At 48.4% G+C, this 22092-nt stretch overlaps 1 protein-coding gene across 2 annotated transcripts in view; it reads right to left on the bottom strand.

Annotated features, from left to right (window-relative positions):
- Positions 1-21159, bottom strand: part of SLC1A2 (solute carrier family 1 member 2) — a 102127-nt gene extending 80968 nt beyond the window's left edge. The window contains exon 1 of one of the 2 annotated variants that reach the window (XM_080817750.1): positions 20789-21159. Coding sequence is in view for 1 of the 2 variants with exons in the window: in XM_080817749.1 (XP_080673875.1) it covers positions 2139-2152 (14 nt within the window). In the remaining variant the exon portion in view is untranslated. Of the gene's footprint in view, positions 1-2138; positions 2411-20788 lie in introns of those variants that run through there. The other variant, XM_080817749.1, reaches the window with a different exon arrangement.
- Between the last annotated feature and the right edge of the window lie 933 nt (positions 21160-22092).

Here is a 22092-nt window from a genome sequence, read left to right as displayed (position 1 = left end):
CACACAGTCCTTGGGATCAGGGGCTCACACTTTAGCAGCTGAAAAGGTCATTCTGGTCTGTTTGCACACTATCTTTTCCAGCGGGGGGGCCGAAATCCTATATAGTTAGAGATCCACGTACCTGGGATGGACATGAACACGGGTTCTAGAGGCAGCGAGACCTCGGTTCAAATCCCACCTCCGCCACTTACCAGCTAAGAAACCTGATGTCTGAGCCTCCGTTTCTGTCCTCTGGGGGATGAAACCCTCAACAGGGTCAGTACGGTGACAGGCTTTGCACAGTGTCTGGCACAAGGTATAAACTCAACAACTATCTGCCAAGATGTTAGGAAATACTAGAGGCTCACTCCTGGTTTTTAGGAAATGCACACGGATTCAGATCATAAGAGGACATCTCCCAGAGACTGAGCAGGGCTTTGAGTCTCCTGAACATTCCTTGTTCCAGTTCCTTATTTGTAGATGAAACCACCAAGAGAGCCTCTCTTCTTATTTTGCAGGATGTGGGGGGTGGGAGGTAGCACTGACATTTCCCGAGCATACACTGCGTCCAGCATGGTGCTAGGCCCATCAGACACTCCAACTTTTCTAATCCTCACAGCCCCGAAGGCACAAATGTTCATCCCAGATGGAGAGAGAAAGCAAAGAATGAAAGTGACCCAAGGTCCTGCCAGGAATGCAGGGCTGGCTCTCCAACAGAACACCTCCGTGGCTTCCCAGCTCCTGACCTGAGCCAGACCTCAACCCCAGGCACCTGGAGAGCCTTCCAAAACTGCAAACCAGGGTAAGATTTGATCCCAGCTTTTTGATTTAGTGCTCTAAAAATCTCAGCCGAAGCAGCAAACCTTTTGATGATTTATTCCAATACTCTTAGCTGCCCTGTTGAGCCTGATTGGGATGATGCCTAGCTGGGGCTGGAGTCTCTGGTCTGGATCCAGCCCTGGGGGTGAGTGAACTCCTACCAGGTGTTGGAGGCCCCCTCAAACTCATGGCCTGGAAACTGTAATGGAGAGAGCATCAAGATTCCATTCTTTTGACCATCCTAGATCTTGAACCCACCAGCTCTCTGAGAAACCGTACTAAAGGCTGCCAACATTTCTGTTTCCTTTTAGAGATCCATTCTTACTGAGTGAACCTATCTGCCAACGGTCATCCAATGGAATCAGCAGATCCGGTCCTCATTTGAGAAATTAATCATCATAATACACAAATAATTGCTAACAATTACTGAGTATTTGACTCGGAGTCAGGCACTGTCTTTCAGTAACCCAGTGGCATAGATGTGAGCATTAGTTCCACTTTATAGGCGGGAAAACTGAGGTTTCGAGGGGAGGGAAGGTTAATCAAAGTCAGGCAACCAGTTAGTGGCAGAGACAGAAGGCAAACCAGAAAAACTTTGCTCTACTCACTGTGTAATGCTTTCCCAGGGAAGCCCGGGCAACTCTGCCCTCCCTTTCCACCTGCCGGAGCAACCAGCACATCTCCGCCCTCACAGATGGCACAACGGTTCCTGCTGGGACTGGGGTGTCTGTCTGAAGAACGCTTTTCCTACCAACGTGGACATGTGGCCCAGCCACCCCCCTCGGCCCTGGCCACGAGGTGAGGAAGCTAAAAACGGACTGGTCTGCACGGAACGCTTAGTGACCTCATGAACTACAAGATCACTGTGAGTACCTTGTGTGTACATTTAAAAAACCAAGACAGAAACTTCATGAATATTGTCCAATTTTAGAAAAATTGTGCTTTGCCTCAAGATGCAAAAAAAAAAAAAAAAGGGACACAAAAGGTCCCCAGTGGCTGTTTGTCATGGGGTAGAATGATGGATGGTTTTTATTTCCTTATGGATTCTTCCCTTTATGTTCAAACTTTTAATAACAAACACGAATTAACCTTGATAATAAGAAACCAAAGCAGTTACAAAAATAAGCTGATGGACCGTCCCCCCCACCAAAAAGTCCACATGATTCAGAGTAAAGACAAAGAACGACTTCCTCTGTAAGTCATGTCATTGGCACAGATCCCCTCACCTTGCAGCTCCCACATCGTGCCCTGGTTATGAATTTCCACCTCCATCTAACACGACTCAGATTTCAAGCCTGCCTCTGATGCTGAGAAGAATGGCAGCGTGGGGAGTGAATTACCTTAACCCGTCCATGGCGCCTTTCCAGTCCGCGCGTGGCCTTCTGCGGAGGGAAGGTTTAATTACCGAAAGCTCTGTGACGCAGTCAGCCTATTTTTGGCCTGCAGGCGGGACAGGTTAGCTCTTTATCCACTCCTGCTTTGGCCCCGCCGAGCCTCAGAGGTCACAGAGAGGAGGCATTTTCATCCTGTCCCGGCGCCAAGCCTGTCTTTCTAGAAGCCACTCCAGTCCTGCCTCTTGAGGGACCAGCCGGCCTCCAGCTCATTTCTCCACAAGGACTGGCACGGTCTCTCCTTCTAGTAGTGTGTGTGTGTGTGTGTGTGTGTGTGTGTGTGTGTGTCCCGCCCCCCACTAGGGCTATGAAATGTCCCAGCATGTGCGGGACCGAGCAGAAGGAGTGAGGCACCCCTGCTGTGTAATGCACCTTAATGGACACGGTTCACTACACAGATTAGGGGAGATGAACTGCACCACAGGAAAATAAATGGGAATTGGGGGGAGGGGGAGGGAGACAGAGGACGGGTTTGAGCAGGGAGCAAGAGGTCCTGTCTGTACAGAGGAGAGTCCGTGGAGTGAAATCATGGCCAGTGAAGACTATCCCAGCTGGGAGGAGTGGCCAGGGGAGCTTCAACAATACTGACAGCAATAATAATAATGTTGATAGTAACAACAGCTCACTTGCTCCAGGCATCCTTCGAACCACTGTCCTCCAGACCCTCAGGAATCCTGTCAGGAAGGTACTACTCTTATCCCCATTCGACAGAGGAAGCAACTGAGGCACCGAAAGAGAAGTGGTCTGTCCAAAGTGACACAGTAAGTGGCAGAGCTGGGCTTTGAAAATCTCCGCCCGACCGCACCAACTCTGTTCTCAACCACTTAACACTGTGGTCCTGCCCTCAGAACAGCAACGCCCAACGTTCCAACGTTCCACCGTACTCCGCAGGCTGCTTTGCTCTGCCTGGCGAGCCACCCCTGTCCCTTAGCTGCTGGAATCTTTGGCAGCCTGGGGCACCTCAGCAGCATCTGCAGTCTTAGGGGCGGGGAGCTTGGGGAAGGTGCGGGGGGGATCAAGATGCTCCCCGGGAGCACAGGGCAGGAGGGGTGGTGGGTGCCGTGTGGAAAGCAGCCTGAACAGAAGGTGATGCTGGGGGAGAACAAGAAGTCAGCAGAGGCGGCCGCATGGGGAGTGCCTTGGAGAAAAGCAGGCTGCCAGGGGTCCCTGGGAAGGGGAAGAGACTCTCTCAGCTCTCTGAATGATGTGGCTTCAAGCTGGTTTCTCTTAAATCACAAAAGGACCACAGCAGCCCAGCAGCTACGTTGGAGGATTTGTGAAATTTCCAGACTGACCCTTGAATTTAGGTACTTTATCTCCTTGGTTCTAAGATACCCTTTTTTTTTTTTTTAACATTTTTAAATTTCTGTAATTGGGTTGCATGGTGTTTCTCTTTTCACTTTAAAAACTATTATTACATTGTTTGGGCAGCTTACAACCGAGGCTGATTTAGGGCGGAGGAAAACAGTTAAGAACTTTCTGCTGGAAGCAGTTGAAGCTGCACAGACGGCATATTCACTCATCTCTTTACTGCGGAGGCCTGCACTCCTCCAGCCATGTGTACAAATGCAGAGAAGCCATGCCACACACCCCCCCCCCCGCCCCCACCACCTCACCAACAGCTCTTGCTTGTCCTGATCCAAGCTCCAACACTGCTTCCTCCCGGAAGCCTCCCTGACCTACCAGGACCAAGGCTAACTGCCCAATTCCACCTGTGTGATGAATTAATGTCCACTGTCCCCCACTAGATTGTACCCCCAAGGAGGCAGGATTGGGCCTTTCCCCCACACACACCATTAAAAACCACCAGTCAGGGGCACAATAAGAATTTCAACAGCTTTGTGCTTCGTGAGTAAATGTGAGTCTTGAACATAAAGCTAGAAGAAAAATCACTGATTCCCATCTCAGAGGATCCAAAGTTCCTTTCAATAATCCTTCGTAAATATCACTACCGACAGGAGTGGGCATGGGCAGCTCTACTGATTTGGATTTATTCGTTCCGGAAATCAGTAACAAATATTTTAAACCTTTCTGTTCACAGAACTGGTCAGCCCAACTTGGGAATACAGTGCCTGGAACTTCAGGCTCCAAGAAAAATAAGTTCAAGTCAGACAGAGATGGTCATTTGCAGCGCTGCTATAAAACACACACAGCGGAAACAACCCAGTTCAGTCATCTCAAAAGGTTAAGCAAATGATGCCACCGCACTGGTAAAGTACAACAGAGATATTAAAAGATATTAATTTCTTATCCGTATTTGCATATGGCAGCCGAGCGCATGTCCATAAAGCTGGGCATAAAGCAGGTCCCACACGATGTAAGAGTGGCCATAAGAAGGGAGTTTAGAACACGAATTCATAGGAAAGTAACTTAAGTTCCTTTCTCTCTTTTTTTTTTTAAGATTTTATTTATTTATTTGACAGACAGAGATCACAAGTAGGCAGAGAGGCAGGCAGAGAGAGAGGAGGAAGCAGACTCCCCGCTGAGCAGAGAGTCCAGTGCAGGGCTCGATCCCAGGACCCTGGGATCATGACCTGAGCCAAAGGCAGAGGCTTAACCCACTGAGCCACCCAGGGGCTCCTAAGTTCCTTTTTCTTTAACAAAGGAGGGGCTGGTACCCTCAAAAGCAGATATAAGGGATAAAGGTACGCACCAAGATCTCAATGGTCATGTATTATGGTCATGTATTATGACCATAACACAACACATTTTAATAGTGACGACCTCTGATTCATGGAATGATAGGTGACTGTTTTCCCTTATTTATGCTTTTAAATAGTTTAGCAATTCCCTGCAATGAGCATAGAGAATTTTTAAATCATAGTATCAATAGCCTTTTAAAAAAAAACTATAAACAAAGGAACTTTGAGGAATTAGTTTTAAATAGTGAAGAGACATGGGCCAAAATGTGGACAGAGCAAGAATTATTGTAAAAAAGGAAAACCATGGGGCACCTGGGTGGCTCAGTGGATTAAAGCCTCTGTCTTCGGCTCAGGTCATGATCCCAGGGTCCTGGGATCGAGCCCCACATCAGGCTCTCTGCTCAGTGGGGAGCCTGCTTCCCTTCCTCTCTCTCTGCCTGCCTCTCTGCCTATTTGTGATCTCTGTCTGTCAAATAAATAAATAAAATCTTAAAAAAAAAAAAAAACAAAGGAAAACCGTGGTGTTTTGCCCAGCTTGGTAACAGCCATAGACCCGAGCCCATGCAGGAAGCCCTCTCCTCAAAATTCAACTCTCCCACACTTGATCTATTCTTTCTGATTTCCTGAATTCTTGCTATCAGCAGCTTCTACTTCATTTGACTTATTACTCTTTTTCAATCATCTTTTGGGGCTTCTGAAAACAGAAATTGACATTTAAAAAGAGAGAGTATTTGAATATTATCTCAATTTGGATAAACCCTCCACCTGTTCCCAAAACCCAGTGAGCATTCGATGGATAAAAATGATATTCAGCCATTTTCTCTCCAATTCTGGAGGGATAAAAAGGAATAATCCGAAGGGAAGAAACCACGCAAGAAGTTGGTGGTTTTTGTAACACCTACACTCTGTGCCGCAAGAAGGAGAAACATTTACCAGGCTCGCAGGGCAGAATGTTGTACGAAATACCTTCTGTATTTAGCAATATCAGAAAATACCCTCCCGCCACACAAACCAAGCCTGCTGGCTTTCCCACCACACTGAGTACCAATAACGGTGCACTCTCGTGTGCACATTTGCTTTTGAATATTTGGACCCAAGAGTTTTTTCAGCAGGGCTAACCGGTCGACAGTACCATCTTAATGAAGTCATTAGCATTATTCCGTACTTGCAAACGGAAATACAGCTTTGCATAGCGGAGAAATGGCGGAGCTGGGATTCATGGATTTTTTTTTTCATGGATTTTTATCTGGACCAGTTTCTTCAGCAGTAATTGCTGAACACAGGGACCATGAGAACCTCTGGGCAGAGTCTGGGGTTGAATGCAGAAGATGTACTCATTAAGGACGAGGTCCCCTACTTCTGGGTGCGGAAGTTCTTCAAGATGAAATTCCTTCTGGATTTTGATGATTTGATGATTTTGAAAATTTTGATAATTTTGATGATTTGGGTAAAAGAGACAACTTTTCAACACATGACTAGCCACCTCATGGATGTGTTACTTAAACAAGTATTTCAAGGGGGGAAATTGCATATGGGATGATACAAATATCAGGTTTTGATTCATTGACTCACTCAATACACATCCATCAAGAAGCATCCCAGTGCCTGTTCATTACTGGGCACGGGGGTACAAGGTCCTGTGCATTTTATTCACCATCGTAAGTCCTTTCAGAGCCAATCGCTTTTCTGATAAATCAATTATGCTTCCCAATGGTTACTCTTCCTTTCTCCAAAACTACAGGTCTAGAGAGAAGCCGATTCGAGAGAGGAAGCTCCCATTACTTCAGTCCTTAGGAAAAGCAGGCGTCCTTGCTAACTGTCATACGGAAGGAGGCTCTAATGAGTGTTTTATACTGACCTGTTGTACCACCTTCCCAGTTCTCCTTTTTCTCCAGGAGCGTGGTGAGTTCCTTCTTCCCATCGCCCCTCCCTGCCCACCCCCACCCTACCCAAGATTTCTGACCTGACCGTAATCTCCTCTCCAGGAACGGACTGGCCCCCTAGCGCCACAGCCAGCTCTGTCTTCCATCCCGGTCCTGCTGTACCTCAGAGGAAAATCTGTCAGGTGCTTTAAAGTTTACCAAGCCCATGTTCTGATGTCAAAGGAGTAACACACTGTCCTGATGACTGTTGTCAGTTGGCTGGAAAGCTCAAGGTCACTAAGTGTTTATTTGAATGTTGCATAATTATGGGAGTCAAAGACCTCATCAGGATCATCTTGGCTCTCGGATGTCCCTTTCCTCTCCTTAAGCAACCATGTAGTTCTCCCAACAGATGGCCCACAGGGCCCTGAGCCAGTCGCTGAGTTACCCGACGATCCTCTCTCGGCCACCTCCTCGCCGCCATCTTCCAGCCTTGCGGGCACCCGTGACCACTAACAACTTCATCGCTGGCAGCCTTGCTCCCGGACATTTAACCCGGACCCATCCAAGTACTGGGTCTTTAACTTCTAGTTGCCAATGTAAATGAAAGAAACACTCCTTTTAAGGTCCAGAGATGTTCTGGCCTTCCAGTCCTTTCTCTATGCTTAAATTCTAAACGTTCTACAGCTTATTTTATTCCTGGGTTTTGCGGAGGAACCTCTATGTTGTCTTGTAATTAAACATAAATTGGAAGATCAACTTGTTTTGAGATAGATTTGAACACCAGTCCCCAAGTCCCCTTCAGTGACATCCATGGACAAGAGTGCCACTTCTCAATTCCATTCCCACCACTTATGAACTAGGTGGTGCTGGGCAGATTATTTAACAACTCTGAGCCTCAAATATGTCATTCAAAATAGTAATAATAATAGTAATAGTACTATCTCATAGGATTGTTGTGAAAATTAAATCAGTCAACATACATATAAATGCATGCAACACATGGTAACTATGATTATTTATTATCACCAATATTGATTGGTCCCACAAATATTTTTTTTTTAATTTTTCTTAGGTATGCTCCACACCCAGCACGGAGCCCAACATGGGACTTGAACTCATGACCCTGAGATCAAAACCTGAGCCAAGATCAAGAGACAGTTATTCAACCAACTGAACCACCAAGGCACCCCGTCCCATGAATATTTCTTAGGCAAAGCAGTCATTGCCTTTATGAGCCTTTAACGTCCTCTGAACAGCTCTGCTATTGAGAGCCGCCAACAGAATCCACAGCAAGATCTCAGCTCTCCTCGGAAGCTGGACTACTATGTTGATGTCCTTCTAGTTGCCACACCTACATCCTGTCTTGGTGACATTTATCCCCATAGGATAGTAACACTGACTAACTTTCACGGAGGACTCCCTGTGTGTCGGGCCCATTCGAAGGGCCTTCCAGGTGTCTGGCCTGTTTAAATCCTTCCACAACTCCAAAGAGCAGGCACGACTATGACTCCCCTCTCTTCCCTTCAGGAGAAGGCACAGAGAGGCTGGGTAACTTGCCCAAGTTCACACAGTGGCTCAATGGCAGAGCTGGAACTCCAACCCTGCACCCGTGCCCATGACCACCCTACCACCCTGCCTCTCCCTGGAGTTACTACCTCAGTAGAAACGAATATGCGACAAGCGATGAGAAGCAGGGGAGGTGGGGGTGGGCGTGGGGGAGGCACGGCGGGTACAAGTCTGTCTCTGGAGAGTCATGAGGAGCAAACAACCAACCACTCAATTAGTCAAGCACAGCCAGCGCAGTGCTCCCATTCTGCCTCGGAATGTTCTGAGGCTGCTGCAGCCCCGTGGATGTCTGAGGGGGAGGCAGGCCGCGGGCTGTTCCCTGGCAGCGAGGAAGGGGTCCCAGCTGGAGCATGGGACACGCTAACGAGAACAAGGCTGCGACAGAGGCCGCTTCTTCTGGGTTGTCAAGAGTTTGGGTCATTTGTAAAATAGGGGCTCGTCAGAGAGTTTCAGACAGATTCGGGATCCAGAACCAGAGGGTGCCTGAGGATCCCTTTCAGGCGGTGGGGCCGCAGGATGCCAGTCCCCATGGGGGCATCTCCCACAGATCTCACTGCACTTCTACAGGACCGGCAGAAGAACCAGCCCTCCAGGCATGCCCCCCGCCAGCACTCTGGGCTGAGAGCTCCCAGCACCGCTCTGCACAGAGCTCTCATCTCCACCTTACAGACGCGGCCTCAAGAGGGAGAGCACGATGCCCCAGGACACAGGGCTGCCCAGGCCTGGAACCAGGACCCGACCCGAAGAGCTCAGAGAAACCCCAGCCATTGTCTCGGCCCCCGGTAGGGCCCCCTTGAACAAGAGGAGCACCCACATCTTCCCTTCCTTCTGCTCCCTCCGATACCAAGAGCACCATGGGTGTCCCTGACCCAAAGGGAGAGGAGACAAACACCTCGCTGTTCTGGAGCCAGTGTGCAGGAGGAGGCTGGCCTCCGGGGGTGGCCGTGGGTGGCCATGGGTGGGAGCCGTGGGGGAAGATAAGCAGCTGAAAGTTCCCCTTTGTGTTGCTCTCACAGACGTTTCTGGAAGGGGTCAGTTGGGGGTGAGTCATCATTTACCCAAGTCGACGCGCACCGAGAAGCCAGCTCAGATACTGTGGTTAAAAATAAATCTCCACTCACCATCTTATTAATATTCTGTATGTGTGTTAAGGACCTTCCGCCAACAGGGAGAAAAGTTCATTTACCCGGAATGGCTACCTTGACTCTGATAATCTGGTAAAAGGAACTCAATAACAAAACCCTTGATTTCTTTTTAAAAATTACAGGGAAACGCCAGGGACTGGACAATCCAGCAAGGCAATTTCTTACTCGGATGGTCTGCTGGCATTTGAGCACCACTCACAAGCTGTACATATTTCTCTGTGCCTCAGTTTCTCCTTATGCAAAATGGAGATAATGTTGTACTCATAGGTTAATGTACACAGACCCCTAAGTCCGACGGTGCCTAGAGCATAACACGCACTTGATATAAGTGAGCTATTCTGCAAATTCAATCTATTTTGTAATATTTGCGGTCATGACCGTCATTTATGCTTACTGTGTGCCAGGGGCAGGGCTGAGAGCTTGCAGGCATCGCACAGTTGAGTCCTCCAGACACTCCCATGAAGTGAGTATTATACCCATTTTACAGGTGGGAAAATGAGAAAACGGAGTCAGGACGTCTCCACCCAGTGGATGGCACAGCAGGACTGAGACCAGTTCCAGCCAAACTCACAAGGAATACTGTGTAGTTTCATTGTCTGGTTGGTGCCAGACCGTGAGGCTGGCAAGAGAGAGAACCTGCTGGTCCCCATGTAATTCGTGTAGAAACTGAGGCAGAGAGGCTAAGTAACGAAAGTGTGTCCAGTTTCTTTGTGTGACACTGAGCTGAGAACAGCACAGTGGATGGGACAAGAAATGAAGCCAATGGAGACTAGGAATACCCGGTCTTCTCTCTTGACCAAGATAATAGAGCAATGGCCTTTCTGGTCTCTCTCAGGGGGAGATGTATTCGTGCCACTGAGCACCTCCTCTAAGAGCCGCAGAGCCCTTGGCATTGTTCCTCGCACACCATCGAGCACGTGGTAAGCTGGTTTAACTACCGTCCTGCAGCCCTACTTTGAGCGTGAGAGGACCCTGTGGTCAGCACTTCCCAGCAGCTGTTGCAGCATTCCCAAGTCACTCCGATCATCAGACTGTATTCACCTTCCATGTATGGGGATCACTCATCTGGAAAACTCTTCATCCTTCAAAACCTTGCTCAGGCAGCCCCCAGGTGGTTCAGCCAGTTGAGCATCTGACTTGATTTTGACTCGTGAAATCGAGCCCCGCATCAGGCTCTGAGCTCAGCACGGAGTCTGCTTGTCCTCCTCCCTCTGATCTTCACCCCCCCACACACACACTCTCTTCCCTCAAATAAATAAAAAAATTTTTAAAGATTTTATTTATTTATTTGACAGACAGAGATTACAAGTAGACAGAGAGGCAGGGAGAGAGAGAGGAAGGGAAGCAGGCTCCCTGCCGAGCAGAGAGCCCTATGTGGGGCTCTATCCCAGGACCCTGGGATCATGACCCGAGCTGAAGGCAGAGGCTTTAATCCACTGAGCCACCCAGGTGCTCCGCAAATAAATAAAATCTTAAAAACAAAACAAAAAAAAACCCTTGCTTAGCTATCTCTGACTCCATACAGCCTTCTCTGACCATCCGCTCCCCTCAGCAGAACAGACAGCTCCCACTCCTGGCTCTATTTCTGGATTCTTTACATAGTTCGAACCACTGCAAACAAGGTCCTCCATTAGGCTGTGAGCAACTCTATCCGGGCACCCACAATTTATTTCAGTTCTTTGGGATTTAGCAACGCGTGTATGATCTACATCAGGGGTTCTCCACAGAGGCAATTTTGCACCCTAGGGGACATTTGGCAATGTGTCGAGGCACTTCTCGTTGTCACAACTAGAGGTGGGAGATGCTACCAGAACCTCGTGGGCACAGGCCACAAATGCTGCCAAATATCCCACAATGCACAAGGCAGCCCCTCCACAGCAAAGAATTATCCAGCCCGAGATGTCAGTGGTGCTGAGGTCGGGCTCCTCGTCTACCCGGTGGCTCTCGGGCCTCACCCACACTACTAACTGAAGAGTTTCCTGCACTCCTGCAGCAACTTGTGCTTTGGTCCCCAGATATTTGCAGCACCTCTTGAAGGAAGAGTACACCTCCCTCATCCCTACACACATGCTTTGCCTTGCAGTTAGCTTTGGCCAATGGCACGACGGCATGTGGCAGATGCTTGGCAGATGCCCACCTTTCTCACTCCAGCACCTTCCACCTGCCAGCCACTGTGTCTCTTTGCCTGTGGCCTTTCTCAGAAGCTAGCGGGCTTCTCTGCCCCCACACGGGCCGACAGTGCTGGGGAATTAAAACCCTCAGCCAGTGACGGGCAGGTTTGGATGTGTAAATATACCAGCTCCCTTATTCCTCTGAGCTTGTGATTTGTTCCACCTCTGTGAACTTCCCCCATGGGATTAAACAGAAGTTACTCACACTGGTAGCAGACTTGACACCCCACCTTATCCTGGCTATCTTCCACTTCCCCACTTCTAGGATCTAGAATCTTCTCCTAGGAACCCAGACCAACACGGAATAGAAGGAACACGTGATCCCTCCCAGAAGCAGCATCGAGAACCTTTACATAGTTCTGCCATGGCTCATCTCCTCACTCTGCTACAATATAGGGACAACCCAGGTAGGGGCTGCTTCTTCCACCGGGGTCCCCCGTGGGGGATACAGGGAGGACACCTGCAACGGGTGTCCTGCAACCAGATATAACAGAAACAAGAAGGAGACTTTGTAGTTGTAAGCCACAGAGATTTGGGGCTTGTTGTTACAGAAGCATAACCTGGTGAGAGCTGACTGATACAGGGCCTGTCACTCCTGGGGGACCTTTCTGACCGACTCTGTCATAGGAGACCCAGGTTACCTACCTTCCAAATGGTACTTGTCTGAGGGCAAAATCGGACAGCATAGCCTGGGTCTCCTTGAACTGGGAGATGATTATTTACTTTTTTCTCTTTCTTTGTAGCTCACAGGGCCTTGTGCGGGGCTGAGAGACAGATGAAAGCACTAGTCACACAGCGGCCAGGCAACCTCGGGGAAAATCCCTTCCCCTCATCTGGAGCTGCCCCCTTCAATGCAAGATCTGGCCCCGAGAACCATGCTCCATTCCCGGCACTCGCCCTCTGATTCACCAAGGACCACAGCCAACTTCATTTTCTCCATCCCCTGCTTGATCCATCAGCCTTGAGAACAAGCTAAATCCAGGCCCAAACTCTCAAGGGAAAGACTGTCTCATCCACTTTGCAAATGGCTCATTCTTTTCTCCTACTCACATGTCAGATGCGAGAGTTGCCCTCCCCCTTCCCTCTGTCCATGACATTTATTGCGTATGCACCACGTGCTATCATGCATCAGGCTGGAAAGTCCTCATGGTCTGTCACAGCATTTCCCACGCCCGGGTCACTCACAGAGGCCACACAGCTATTTTTGCCATATCTGAATGCCATCTCGGCTATCTGTTATTTACTAGTGCTTAACACTAACCAATCCTTTGTCCTTAAACACATGCATCCCTAGAGGAATTTCTGCATTACTTCAATCCATGGAAAACCAGTAGCACTGGCGACTAGAAGGGGGGCTATGAAAATGCACATGACCAGGGACACTTTCATTGACTTCCAGCTAGGTGCTGCTTGCTGAGTATTCTGCCACCTGCCCCCTCTCTGTTTAAAAGGGAGGTTGAGGGGCCCCTGGGTGGCTCACTCAGTTAAGCGTCCGACTCTCAATTTTAGCTCAGGTCTTGATCTCAGGGTCATGGGTTCAAGCCCCACACTGGGCTCCACACTAAGCATGCAGTGTACACTAAAAAAAAAAAAAAAAAAAAAAAAGGAAGTTGAAAGACTTGGGGGCAGAAGCAAAACACAGCAGCACCTGTTTTAACCTTGTCTTAATCAAAAAGGTTTAAAGAATTCAAAAAGGAAATGACCATCTCACCATATGATGTGACATCCCTGAATTTGCCATCAGTGCTCCTCCAGTCGTCTCCTGTGCCCCCTGAAATCATCTCTCATTTCATGGAACATCCAGCTCGTACCTGCGGTGAGTCTCTATCACCTGCCTGGATCGTGACCACATGGGGCTCAGTTACCGAGAGCACAGATCTTCTAGCCGGCCAGGCATGGGTTTGAGTCCTGCTGCACCACGGCCTCGCTGGGCCTCTCTGGCAAAGTCAGCAAACCTCAGCCCTCGGCTTCCCGCAGATCAGTCTCATTCCCTCACCCGCCCTGTTGTACGACTTCGGTGGCTGATGGCTACTGAGTCACAGTCTACATCTTCGGAGCAAACACAGCCGCCTGGTCTCCTGAGAAGCTGGATTTGAACCCTAGACCTTGTTTCTCTTAGTCCCAGCAAATCAGAGAATATGGCAACGATGTCTACAAATCTTTGCAAAGGAAGACTCTGTGACCTCACTCGAGGGCTTTCGGAGAGGCACCATTTCAGTGACGCCGGAGGCATCACTTCTGTAGTTTTCATTCTTTATCGAACTGTCAGAAGTACAGCGAGCTCCCTTAATGTGCTCAACTTCTTGCTAATGAAAGGACGCTTAAGCAAGCATCCCCTGAGACGCCAATGCAGAGTCTCAGGCCCCACTTTGTGAGGTAGGTGCCCTTAGGAGCTCCATTGTATAGATGAAGAAACTGAGGCCTAGAGGATTTCAGGAACTTGCCTGAGTTCATTAGCACCTGGGAGCTGCGGGTGAAAGCCCAGGCAGTCTGGCTGGGGCATCTGGACTCTGCCTAGGATGTCTCCCCGCCTTACAGCGCGGTCAGAGATTCAGACCTATGGGGTCTAGAAGCACTGGGACCCACTGAAGTAGCACCTAAGCGTGTCTGGGGCTTGGAGAAGGCCTCCTCGCATGCACAGTGGCTGGCACAGAGCCCAGGGGAACACGAAGGGCCTCCAGTCACAGAATGAGGGAAAGGGCGTCCCGGGACCAGAGAACAAAATGCTGGCCACCGCCTGCCTTGTCGCTCCTACAGCTGTCCTTCTGCACTCTTTTCTCCTTGAATACCTTCTTTCAGCCCTCGAGGCCCACAGCCAAGGGCTGCCATTTCCATAACAGCCCCTTCTCAGTTGGGCAGACCCAGCAGGGGTGCCAGTCACAAGGACCTGGAGCAGACTGTGCCACACGACAAATCCCAGGGACCCAGCATGGGGACAGGAAGCAGCTGGTCTGGGGCACGCATGAGGCCAGCCTGTGGGTGAGGGCAAGAAGCCGGAAAAACCAGGGACAGAGAAGCAAAAGCAAAGGTTGGAGGTATAAGGGGAAACTAAGCAGAAGAAAAGTGAAAACACCAGAAACTGAGTAGATTAGAAATAGATAAGAGGACAGCAGGCTGAGCTGTATCAAGGTAGGGGACTATGAGTGATCCCATCGGCTAGGCGGGGGGCTGTAGGGCCAACGCAGCATGGGCAGGGGTTACACTGGTCTGGGGACTGGGCCAGTTGCCCACTGCTCAAAGGTGCAGAGCACCAGGTCCGTGAACAAATACGGAGAAGCTGCATCCCAGAATCATGTGAACCACGAGCCACAGGCACAGAAATCAGATCATGGGATTAATAATAGCTAAAGTTTACTGAGCATTAACTCTAAGCCAGGCACTTTGCTAAGTGCTTTACACAGATGATCTTATTTAACCCCTGCAGAAACCCTCTGAGACCCCTTGTGGCCAAGAGCCTAGCGAGCAAGAACCTGGGCTCCAAAGCCAGGCTGGGTTTGAATCCTGCCCGACTGCTCTATATCTTAGCTCTGTGATCTTGGGCAAGCTACCTAAACTTTCTGCTTCTCAGTTTCCTCATCTGTAAAATGGGATCATGCAAATAGTTATGTCACGTAGGTGTGATGAGGATTAAATAAAATAGGGGTAACATTTACAGTGGTGACTCACAGAATGTTAAAGCCTCTGTCAACTTAATGGTAATAATTACTAACATTAGCCCTTTTAGAGATAATAATAATGATAAAGCACAGAGAGCTAAGTAAATTTTTAAGTGTGGGGATGGGAATCAAGTCCAGTCAGTCCTGCCAGAGAAGCTGGGTGTACAACCCGCCTGCCTCACTGCCTTGTGTGAATTCAGAGGAACAAGGTGAAGACAGGATGCCACCAGGGGAATGCAGAACAAAAGGGACAGAAAAGGGCATCTGGATGCAACAAGCACACAGCCAGGAGTCCCTGGAGACTGAACTTGCATGTGGTCTTGGCAGCCCAGATTCAACAACCCCGCCCCATGGAAACAGGTTTTCTAGATGGGACATGATGACCGTGTCCCCAAACCCCAGGGCATTGCTGCAAACTTATCACTGTGGTCAGAGCCATGCCTAAACGTGCAGACCTGAGGAGTGACATCAGGAGGTCACTGGACCCGGACTTGGTGGGGTGGGGTTCCCAAGGATGCAACAGTGTAACAGCTAAGAGATGCTCAGTGATCACTCTGCGTAAGGCATTGCTCTAGTTGCTGTGTGCCTTAGCTCACTTAATCTTCACCCGCACCCTAGGAAGTCAATTCTAGATCATTCTCATTTTGTAGGTGAGCACATCAAGGCACAGAGAGGTCAAGTAACGTTCACAAGGTCACACAGCAAGCAGGTAAGTCTCAGAGCCAGGAATGGAACTCGGGTCCTCTGACTGCGGAGACTATATTCTTAACCTCCAGGATCTACCCAGCCAGCCTAGTCTCAGAAATGAGTTGATAATTTCTTAGGACTTGAAGTTTTCATTTTTGTCACTGGATCCCAGCCTGGACACCAAAGTATATGCAGACCAGTCAACTAAAAGGCTAGGAAAGGACAAACTATCAGATGATCCCAAGTTGAGAGGCGTGTTACAAAATAACCAATCAGTCCTCTTCAAAAATGTCAAGGTCATGAGAGACAAGGAAAGACCTAAGCAACTGTCACTGGGGAGGAGACAGAGAACTGAGTGCAATCTGGGACCCTGAACTGGATCCCAGAACAGACAGAGGACCTTAGTGGGAAAACTAGGGAAATCCAAGTGAGTTCTAAGTTAACTGTATTGGAGCAGAGTTAATTTCTTGATTTTAACCAATGTTCTATGGTTGTGTGAAATGTGACCATTACAGGAAGCCAAGAGAGGGGCACCCGGGAACTTTCTGTCTTACTTCTGCAATTCTTCTTTTTAAGTCTAAAATTATCTAAAAAATTTTTTTTAAATTCAGTGTTGAAAAAACAAACAAAACATTCAAATGACAGGAGGATCAAAACCACTGACATTCTTAGTTTAGAAACTAACGCATTGATCTTTGTAATTATATCATTTCCACCTATTTATGCAAATAAGTATTCATCTTGATTCAGCATCAGATCTGTTTTAAATTGTGAATAACAACAACCACCCAAAAAGCTGGCAGCACTTTGATTTCGAAGCCTGGGTCTGCCTCAGAAGAACAGATCACTTCCATGTGCTTGAAGATGTGACTCTATTGTCTTTCTCTAGGACTCAAATCCTCAGCGATGCTATTCTACAAATTTATTCGACCCCCACACGTCGAGGGCCGCTGGCCAGGAAAGGCTTGGATCACTTGGAAGTTGAAGGAACTACTTTGCAGGCAGGATTGAGCCTCCAGAAACGTGGCAGGTTTGGCACACATGGACCAAGTGGCAGGCCAGGGAGAGTAAGGGTCTTCATGAGGGTCAGAAGGGCTGGCAGCCAACGGGGTAAAGGAGAAACAAAGGCATGGTTCCCACCAGCTATGTGCAGCAAGGCGGTACACATTCTGCCTGCATTAGCTCATTTAATCCTCTCCACACCACCGACCAGATGCTCTATATCCATGGCTCCATTTGATCAATATTGAAGGGGCGTGGTTACCAACTCCATATGCAAATGAGGCAGCTGTGGCTCAGAAAGTTTGCCTAACCAGAAGGCTAAGTGGCCACACCAGAATGTAAGTCCAGATCTTCTGGATGGGCGAAGCCCAGGCTCCCTCCATTCTTCCTGCATCCAAGGAATGCAGGTTTAAAAAAAAAAATGTGTGGTTTAAAAAAAAAAAAATCATCAAGCAGCTAAGAAGACATGAACCTCCTCTCAGTGACCCCTGAAAAGTAATCCTCAAAGACAGGTTAGAGCGGGCATATTCATGCAGGTTTTGCCCCATCCCTCTGATTGTGCCTGTCATGTTTATCAAATCCAGATCATTTAGACACCGGACAAGCAGAGTAGTTTCTGCTTATTGGTTGGTCTGTTTTGTTTTGTTTGTTCTGCTTGTTTTCTTTGTTTTTTTGACCTCAGTCATCTATTTTGGAGATCTACATGATCTAAATTATCTAGGAAACTGCAAACACACGTTCCCTTTATTCCAAGGTGGGCTTTTCTTTAAGAAACCTGGGTTCCCTCCTACACTGTTGGTTGGAATGCAAGTTGGTGCAGCCACTCTGGAAAGCAGTGTGGAGGTTCCTCAAAAAGTTGAAAACAGAGCTACCCTACAACCCAGCAATCGCACTACTGGGTATTTACCCTAAAGATACAAATGTAGTGATCCGAAGGGGCACATGCACCCGAATGTTTATAGCAACAATGTTCACAATAGCCGAACTATGGAAAGAACCTAGATGTCCATCAACAGATGAATGGAGAAAGAAGTGGTACATATATACAATGGAATACTATGCCACCATCAAAAGAAATGAAATCTTGCCATTTGCAATGACTTGGATGGAACTAGAGGGTATTATGCTAAGCGAAATAAGTCAATCAGAGAAAGACAATTATCATATGATCTCACTGATGTGAGGAATATGAGAAACAAGACAGAAGATCATGGGGGAAGGGAGGGAAAAATGAAACAAGACAAAACCAGAGAGGGAGACAAACTGTAAGAGACTTAATCTCAGGAAACAAACTGAGGGTTGCTGGGGGGTGGGGGGTCAGATAGGGTGGCTGGGTGATAGACATCGGAGAGGTATGTGCTATGGTGAGGGCTGTGAATTGTATAAGACTGATGAATCACAGATCTGTACCCCCGAAACAAATTATACATTATATGTTAATTTAAAAAAAAAAAAGAAGAAGAAGAAGAAGAAAAGAAACCCGGGTTGCCAGGCTGTTTCATGACTTGGGTATTTCTAAATGAAAACACCTGTGCAGGGGCGCACGAAACCAGCATTGCACTTGGAAGTTCCCTTAGTAGTTTCAGCCAGAAGAATAAAGCCACACAGCACCAGGCAAACTCCCCTCCATCCAACCCGAGTCCACTGGTTTCACACTTGGAAATATTATCAGTAATACCCCTGCCTCCCACCCCCAAAACACATTCCAGTCCTGGTTTAGGATTCCACACTCTGGAAGGAAAAGCAATACATAAATTTAGGAAAGGACGGATTCCCCAGATCCTAAGACGCGGGCTCAAGTGGAAGGGACCTGATGCCTTTGCACAGTATTACTTCAGGGACTGATTATCCTGAAACACTGTTTGGATGATGACATGCAAGACACTCGGGGGACACTGCCTCCGGGGAAGACCAAAATCTTAAAGCAGCTCGCTGCTACCTATCACACATCTTCACCCAAAAGCAGAGGAAAGGCCAAAAAAGGAGAAACATTAATGCTGACGGAGCCAAAGAGGTTTAAGGTTGTCAGACACCCAGTAGGGTTTGGGAAAAATCTTTCTCTCCAAAACAGCTCCCCCTTCCCACTCGTGTGGGCCACGTGTGTCTTTATGAGCAACTCTTAACAGTCCACTTCTTTTCCATGAAGTTTAATCACTTAGCATAAAACAAGAAGCTCTCAAATATGTTTGAGGAGAGCAGGGGGTGGGGGTGGGGGGACAAAAGGGGTCTTTCCCCGTAATGGAATCTCTTGATGGGACTGAGAAATGGTATGCTTTGGATTTACCGCTCCCCAAACCCACAAGAGTGTGAAAGGCAAGCGTGTGTCCAACAATGCACAGCCTGTGGTTCTCTTCAGTACAATCCTGCGCAAAGTCAGGTCTGAGGGGCGCATTTACAAGTTGGTCTTGGGAAAGGTGCATAGCCAACCTGGATTATTGTAGCTGTGGAAGGAGCAGGGGAGGATGGAGGGAGAAATCCATAGCCCCATTCTTTGTGGATTAAGTGCATTAGAATCTGTGACACAGAGCACAGCCCAGCGCACAGAAAGCGCCATAGAAATGTCAGCTCTTGGGGTGCCTGGGTGGCTCAGTGGGTTGAGCCTCTGCCTTCGGCTCAGGTCATGATCTCGGGGTCCTGGGATGGAGCCCGCATTGGGCTCTCTGCTCGGCGGGGAGTCTGCTTTCCCCCTCTTTCTGCCTGCCTCTCTGCCTGCTTGTGATCTCTCTCTCTCTGTCAAATAAATTAATAAAATCTTAAAAAAAGAAATGTCAGCTCTTGTTACGGCTGCTGCTATTATTACTAACACTGCGATTACAGCTGCCCAGATTCACAAAACTATTCAAAGCTTCTGCCACATTTAGGCAATTCCTCTGAAATAAACAATGCAGGTTTGGGGGTTTTTTTGTTTTGTTTTGTTTTTTTAAGAAGGCAGACGTGGAATCCTGGATGAGCAAACTCCCCCCCACAAAGAACAAGGCGCCCCTGCCTGTGACATGTTCCTTGGGAGAGACCACCTAGCAATTTGGGAGCTTAGAAGCCTTCACTTAAGGCTTGAGAAGGTGCCAAAGACTTTCCTGGAGAGCCAGTCCAGAGAGAGACATTTGATCGTATTTTCCAATGAGAAGCATATGTCCGGGGTACATACGCTTCCTCCACTCACGTATGGATGGAAACAATGCTGAGTACATTCTGTCCCAAGAACTTACTCATGCTTACCCTGCAAGGCTTAACTTTTTAATTTAAATCCCAGAATCCTGCCATAAAACCAGCCAACTGAAAGGTTGCTCTGAGAGCGACTTCTGGGCAATCTATTCATCGCGTGGCAGTCCCCAATAGCTAAAACAAATGTTCCCTGTAGTGCACACATCCATAGAGTTGGAAAAAAGCTGTGTGTTTTCTTTCTCCTTTCCATAATCATCACGAGGGACATCTAATAGATTCCGCTGAAGCACGATAGCAAAAGACCACTTGCCTGCTTACTTTGGGTTCAGGTTCATTACCTTGTTAAGGAGACATCTGATTTCTGCAGGCAATCTTTAAAAGGTCACATCTGCAATGACTCACATATTTTCATAACCCATCTAATGTTATCATTTAATCCCTTGGCCAGGTTTCAAAAAACTCAAGTGCTCATGGGTTTGATAAGACAACCAGCACCAGGCAGGTCCCCAAACTGTTAGACACAGGACAGGTGACGCCAACTCGGCTCCATAAAATGGGACACCCTCCTTGACACAAGAAAGACCTCGGTTCCCTGGAGAGCCCAAATGCACCTAAGACTTCCACGGAAAGGAGACCTATTTTTGTTTTGCCTTTGAAAAACCACCCCAGGTTGTGGCCCTGGGGCTCATTTGTAAGCACTAACCTTCTCCGGATATGGTCCGCAGGCCTCTTCACGGATACATACGTGAGCGTTATTCTAGGTGACCTCCTGTTAAAGAGTTTTATTTTAAATCCCAGCTAATCTTTGCGGCTCCCTGGACTGGTCTGATCTCTTGACACATCCTAGTTCAGGTCTATACCAAGCTGCGAACACAGTGGGAACAAGCCTGGTGTCTGTCTCCCTCTTTCCCTTTCCTCCAGTCAATTCTGTTGCATCAGTAACCTTTTCTTTCTCCTCTGCATCAACAGCAGCATAGGTGAGCCAAAACGAAAAGTAAAAAATAAAGGATAGAGCCGTGTGAGCCGATGGCTCTCCCGACAGCAGCGGTGTTAAGGCAATTTAGAGACCCGGCCGGCGGGATGAGCCCGCGCCTGCGCACACAGCGCCTCGCTGTTTGTTTGAGTGCCTCTGGGTATTTTTAGAGTCTGCAGGGAGAAGTTAAGCGGCACGGGGTGGCTGGTATGCTACTAATGACACGCTGAGCTTCCAGAAGCAGGCTTCACAGCAACCGCGGAAGCCGAGGTGATGAAAAGCAACACTTGTCTTTAAAATCACACAGACGTCGGGGTGTAGGTGGAAAAGACAAGAAAAAAAGTCGTTGATAAAAGCTGGGATTCAGCACTGCAGAGCACAGGTGTAAGGCACCTAATCATGAGAGACTTCGGAGTTTGTAGAAGTCCTGTATTTCCCTTCCTTTTCCCTTCTTTTCTCCCTCCCTCCCTTCCTTCCTTTCCCCTCCTTTCTTGGCTTTTTTTGTCTTCCCGGCATCCCTTTGGGGACACCCCCCCCCCTTTGGTTGGCTCTGCAGAGGTGAACGCAGCGATCCAGACCTGGCCAATCAAACAACCCGTGGCCAGCCCAGGAATGGGGGTGCGACTCCAGCAAAATCCAGCTCAAGAGATGGTTCCCTGGGCCTTTTCCTGGAAGCAGCAGAAATGAGGCACTTGTTATCACTGGGATCATTACCTGGGAGGATGCTGTAAGCCTCGGGCTGCAGGACACATTGGTCCCTGAGACAAAGATGCCCAGGAAGGCCCAGCCAAGAGATGGGAAGGGGAACAGCATCTCAATGGCAGCATGCGAGCCCCGGATCCTGCTCTGTCTGTGGCCACCGACTCCCTAGAAATCCCAGGGACCTGAGCCAATAAAGTTTCCCCCTTCTTTCCCTTTGAGGAAAGCCCCCAAAAGAATCTTAATACAGAGCGAGCTCTAAATGTAATTTTTTTAAAAAAAACACCAGAGGAATATTGAAGTAGAAGCCAAAAGCCTCTCCAGTCATGCCCACC

This window comes from Martes martes, assembly GCF_963455335.1.
Source record: "Martes martes genome assembly, chromosome: 10".
Classification (NCBI taxonomy): Eukaryota; Metazoa; Chordata; class Mammalia; order Carnivora; family Mustelidae; genus Martes; species Martes martes.
This window is presented reverse-complemented; position numbering and strand designations above follow the sequence as displayed.